This window comes from Procambarus clarkii, chromosome 15 (assembly GCF_040958095.1).
Source record: "Procambarus clarkii isolate CNS0578487 chromosome 15, FALCON_Pclarkii_2.0, whole genome shotgun sequence".
Taxonomy (NCBI): domain Eukaryota; kingdom Metazoa; phylum Arthropoda; class Malacostraca; order Decapoda; family Cambaridae; genus Procambarus; species Procambarus clarkii.
Window position 1 is genome coordinate 35,235,570 of NC_091164.1, and position 6,000 is coordinate 35,241,569.

A 6,000-nucleotide genomic window follows, 5' to 3' on the forward strand; every position below is an offset into this window, starting at 1 on the left:
TATTGTTTAATTGATAAGTATATTTATGATCATTATTGGCCTGTATTATGAGGTGTAGGAGTAACCTCTATGGTTTTGATTGGTTATTTAATTTCTTGTCTTGATGGATGTGAATGATGTTTAATTATTATTTATTTAGGCTCTATTAGTTCAGATTATTTATAGATAGAATAATGTGCAATAGATGGCTCTTAAAACCTGTTAATTATTATATTATTATTACTTGACAATTGTCTCAACATTCCATTTTAATGTCCTCTTACTATAAGTGTTCTTTTAATTAACGTATAAATGATTTTCATGTAACATCGTTTATTTACCCCGTGACAATGCTTCGGTATTTGTAAAGTCATAATTCCAAGTTGTTTATTTACCCCATGACAATGCTTCAGTATTTGTAAAGTCATAATTCCAGGTTATTTAGGTAACTGGAGAAGTAACAAACCCTGACTGTATGAATGTCAGAAGCATTTTGGTATGTGTGAAATATTCTGGTTTGGCAAGAACACTGGCTTACATCTTATGAATATCAAAACCACTACAAATTTATTGATGGTTCTTTTTATTTTGCCAGTATTGACATGTCTGTTGTCAGGTCTTAGAAGACCCTATGGTGCTGCTGCTATCCTGTGACATAACGATATGCAATGTAAAGTTGAGGATGTCAATACTGTATCAGGGCTCACTCCTGCTATACTTAATTGTCTCCTATGGTAATTACCTAAGTGTAGTTACAGGATGAGAGCTACGCTCGTGGTATCTCGTCTTCCCAGCACTCTTTGTCATATAACACTTTGAAACTACTGACGGTCTTGGCCTCCACCACCTTCTCACCTAACTTGTTCCAACCGTCTACTACTCTGTGAAAGTGAATTTTCTTATATTTCTTCGGCATCTGTGTTTAGCTAGTTTATATCTATGACCTCTTGTTCTTAAAGTTCCAGGTCTCAGGAAATCTTCCCGATCGATTTTATCAATTCCTGTTACTATTCCTGGTGCTCAACAGTATTTGATTACTTGGGTGTATATGCATTGTTTCACAAGCAATATCAACTGTGCAGATGAGTATGGAAATGTATGGTCAGAAATATATAAATTGACTAATTTGTATCATAATCCTGAACTCATGGATGGTAGGTGATTTTTAACACTGATTTTTCCCGTCAAGATGTATACTTAAATTTGTTTAATGCACCCCTTCCCTATCCGGCCCGTTGTTGCCGTGAGGGGGCTTGGTGCTCGGCTGCTGGAGTGTGATGCTGCATGGGACAGTCCTCTGCTCTTTTGTAGCCTTATGCTCCTCCTGCTGTCTTCACGAATTATGCTGGATGACTTTTCCTTTTCCTTATGTCTCGTTTTTCTCCCCCCCTTTCTCCTTTGCTATTGTCATTTCCCGCCGAGCTTTTGCCAGTTTCGATTATTCTTTTGGCCTTATTCTGTTTTGATGCCCAGGTTTGAGAAGGCATACTCTCTCACCCATAAAACTGTGGTACCCAATGTCTCAAGCGAGGAGGATGCTTTTATTGTCAATCCTCCTTTCGTCGCTGAACCCGATCTCGACAGACTGACGGTTATTAAGGTGGCGATTGTGGGGGCGAGTACACAAGATGCACCCCTGAGAAGCCCCCGGCAAGACCGGCAACATGTCATTGTTGGGTGTCCTGTCCTCTAATTGTGGCTCCATGGTGGGTGTAAGGGCACATTCGTGAATGAAAGTCTTCTCTCTCATTTGCATGCCGATGACTCCTGTTCCTGTTATGACTTCTCAGGCTCGTGGGGTGGGTGACCAGGTCCCCCCGAGTTGGACTGTGTGGAGAAGACCGGGCTGTGTAGTCCCTGCTATATTGGGCTCAGACCTAGCTCCTCCTCTGACCCTCCTGACTACTCCCTTCAGCTCCCCTTCCCTCCTCTGTGGTTGGGTTGAGCCCTAAGCCCCCAGTGGTGACCACCTTGTCCCCCTAGCCCGGCTCCGTCTCTCATTGTAACTATATATACTGCACCTTTTAAACCCTCTCTTTGGGGATTCTCAACGCCGTCCCTGCCGCGGCCACACTCACACGATTCCTTCCCATCCTAATTCCCACCACGACTTGTTTGGTCCTCCTACTTGGACTAAGTACTTTGATCTCCATCATTTAGATTCTACTCCTCCCGATGATTTTTCCCTCCATAGGCACCTTGTTGATTCCGTGGCTGCCTCTGTTACTTTCAACCCCACCCGTCTCTGTTCACATGTCGTTGCTGCTCCTTCTCAGGATGCAGCTACCCGCTTGGCCGCCTCATCCTGCATTGGTGAGACCCCTGTTCGGGTCTCCAAGAATGATTGGTTAATTACCAGTGTTAGCACTATTCTCTTCCCGCACCATGTTGCGACCAGTGTTAGGAATCTAAAGAATTGCCACGAAGATATCAAGCATATCCTTGAAGCTCAAGGCCATTTTGTCCTACAGGTGGACACGTTTAATCGTCCCCCTCATTGTCATCGCCATCAGCCCCATCAAAAGTAATTTGTGAAAATTACCTCTGATGGATGGACCCTTCCACCCTCTGTCATTCTTGCAGGTGCCAGGTAACTGCTGTATGTTCAGGAGTACATACCCACCCCTCAGCTCTGTAATAGGTGCTGGAAGTTTGGGCATGGTGCCCTCCGGTGCTCCAGTACTGTCTCTCTCTGTCCCTTGTGTGACGATGAAGGTCTCTCTAAGTCGGAGTGTACTTCTTCCCAGGGTCGCTGCCTCAATTGCGGTGAGGCAGCCTTCTCCCGTGCGTGTATACATTACAAGCTTGAGGCAGCCGTCCTCTGCTTGACACACCGGGAATGTTTGTGTTTTCCCTGAGGCGAGGTGCCAAGTTCGCCGTCTCCCCCCCCTTTTGCTGGCGTCTCTTATGCTTGCGTGTTGCACTCTTCATCGCCTCGTCCTTCCCACTTTCCTCAGTCTCACAACTGTTTCCAGGCCTTGCACCCAGACACGCCCACCGCCTCCTCCCCAGTTCCTTTATGTTCTGTCCGGAAGGGTCCCCCTCCTAGTTCTCTCTGAACTTCAGTCTGCCCTGGCCCTCTGCGTTTTACGGTGGTGGGCTCCGACGGCATTCATTATGAGATGCTTCGCCATCTCCCTCTGTGCACGTCTCATTATTTATTGAGTCCGTATAATCGGGTCTGGGAGTCGTCGTCAGTCCCTGAAGACAGGATTGATGCTGTTGTCCTCCCTGTTTGGAAACCAGGGTCTTGTGGGACATTCCCTAAAGACTTTCGCCCTATTGCCCTCACGAGTTGTGTCTGCAAACTCTTTGAATGTATGGTTAACGTTCGTCTGATGTGGTTCTTAGAACACTATTGCCACCTCTCCCCTAATCAATTTGGTTTTCGCAAGTGCTGCTGCACAACATGTCGTGGTGAACTTGGAGGTCTATATTCATACTGCTTTTGCTGCGAAGACCTCTGGTGTTGACCTCCCTTTTTTACCTGGAAAAGGCATACGACACCACCTGGAGATATCATTTTCTGTCCTAACTTCATTCTTTTGGCCTTTGTGGTAATCTTCCTCTCTTCATCCAAAGCTTCCTCTCTCGGCGTTCCTTTCGAGTGAGATTTGGTACCACTCTCTGCCCCTTTCCTCCCTTCCTTCTGGCGTCTTCTCCGCTCTCTATGTCGACGATCTTACCCTTTGCTGTCAGGGTGATGATTCGCCTCTCCTTCAATGGCGGCTTCAACTTGCGATTGATGCCGTGTTGTCTTGGGCCACCGGTCATGGCTTCCGGTTCTCTATGTCTAAGACTTGTGCTATGACTTTTACTCGGAAGCATGTCATTCTTCATCCCTCGCTGTCGCTCTATTGTCATCCCCTTGAGTACAAGGATTTCACTAAGCTTTTAAGGTTAATCTTTGACACTCCTTGGTCTTGGTCGCCCCATATCTCTTACCTAAGAGTTGAATGCTCTAAGGCCATTACCCTCCTTAAGGTTTTGTTCCGTACTTCTTGGGAAGCGGATAGGTGCACTCTCCTCCCTTTACATTCCTCTCTCATCCTGTCTAAACTCTATTATGGTTGCCCTGCTTACTCGTCTGCTTCTCCTTCTATTCTTCGCCATCTTGATGCTTTGCACCATACTGGGTTGAACCTCAGTTCTAGTGCCTTTCGTTTGATTCCCGCCCTCAGCTTGTGTGATGACACTGGCTTCCTGTCTCTCCGGGACCACCGTAATCACTACAGTCTTTGTTATCTTGCACAGTCCTTGCAACATCCTTCCTCTCGCCTCTGCCGTGCTTTGATTTTTACCCCTCCTGTAGTTCCTGTTCCTCTTCACCACCTCCCTCTTTCTGTCTGGTTATCTCGCATACAGGATTCTCTTTCGGTTCGTATTTCTAATATTTCTCCTTGTATTGTTCTTTCCTTGCCCCCCTTGGCGAGTCCCGCACTAAAATTTGTATTCTTCCTTGACCCGCATCACTAAAGCTTTTACCCTTCCTACGGTTCTGGAACCCCTTTTCCTTGAGCACTTTTTGTTGGGGGCTTCGACTCTGCTGTAGGCGTGGGAGAGGGTTCGTTTGAAGCCTTTAAACCTTTCAGGGCATCTTAAGTTGCAGGCGTGATATGCCTTAGAACAATTTGGGCACTTTGCTTGGACGGGGTGGTTTGCCTTGTGTTTATCAAGGCATATTTTTGTGTCGTGGGGCTAGCTGCAGACTCCACACCTCACTGGGCATAGGCAGCCGTCCTTGTGATGTCCAAATCTCTGACATCTGAAGCATCTTAGCAGCTCTGGGGTGTAAGGCATGTGTTGGAACAGGCCCAAATTCCAAGATCAAGTTTCTCCGGGATCCGTCCTCTTACCGTGAGAAGGACTTGTCGGGTTTCCTGCTTCATGGTTTTTACTTGGCATCTCTCTACTGACACCACATAGTTCAGCTTTTTGAGATGAGCTCGGGCCATATGCAAGGGATAGTGGAGGACAATGATTTTTCTTATTTTGTCCTCTGGCTTGCGTTCGTCCCATTTCCTGAAATTTTTAAGAATCGTTACAACTGTCTCGTCTTTGGGCCTCAGAATATATTCGCCTCTGTGGTTTGGCTTTGCTCTGATCTGGAGCTGGGGGTACTCTTATTCAAGGTCCACCACAGTAGCGTACAAGGACTTACCTTCAGTATGCTGTACGTTGAAGACTGGCAGTGCAGATTTATTCTGAGTAGCTGGAGTGCTCATCGGTAGAGGCCTATGTTCTAGATAGGTCGTCATGGAGTGGTTCTTCCTGTTGGCTTTGGTCACAGGACGCCAATCGCCATCACTGTCGGAACTGGTACTGAAGAGACTTTTCCTTTTATGACTGCGAGCAGCAACGTTGGTTTTGTCACAGTTCATTTGGTAGTCCATTCTATCGTCCAACATTCCATCTCCCAGGATGAACAAGATCAGCAAAAGCTGCTTGACTGTTGTTGTGTCGTCCCAAGATATTCCTGTGGAAAGTGAAGGTGAAAAGTGTATTGAAATAGTTCATGCTCTCATAAAAAAAACGAATTGCGTGTCACTCTAAATAAAACAGACATAATTGCTGCCTACAGAGTAGGCAAAAAGAATCCATCAGGACAAAACCAGCGGAAAATTCGCCTCAAGCTGGCCTCCCAGTCCATGAAATCGCATCTTGTCCGGACAGCTGCATCCCAACGACAGGGAATCTACATCAACGAGTGCTTGACTAGAGAAAGACAGCAACTCCTCCACCGCCTGCGTCAAATCCGTTATCAAAACCCAGATGCGATTCATCAATGCTTCGTTAGAGATGGCGTGATTAAAGTGAGAAAGACCTCAGGAGGTAAAATGTTTACAATTGCTAATGAGGATAACCTCAACACTTTCCTCTCCCAATGTGGTTTGTCTCACCTTATTATCCCTCTCAATGAGTCAACATAATTAACCACCTTGTCACCTAGTGCGGGCTACGTATCCTAAGTCTCTTTGTTACACTTTTTTAAAGTAAATTTTAATTTTATTTTTACTAGTC

General features: G+C 45.9%; 1 protein-coding gene across 1 annotated transcript in view; it reads right to left on the bottom strand.

The window, feature by feature from the left end:
- Positions 1-5,372, bottom strand: part of LOC138365070 (uncharacterized) — a 30,996-nt gene extending 25,624 nt beyond the window's left edge. The window contains exon 1 of the mRNA XM_069325178.1: positions 5,141-5,372. Within this exon, the coding sequence (XP_069181279.1) occupies positions 5,141-5,372 (232 nt within the window). The remainder of the gene's footprint in view (positions 1-5,140) is intronic.
- Positions 5,373-6,000: the final 628 nt, after the last annotated feature.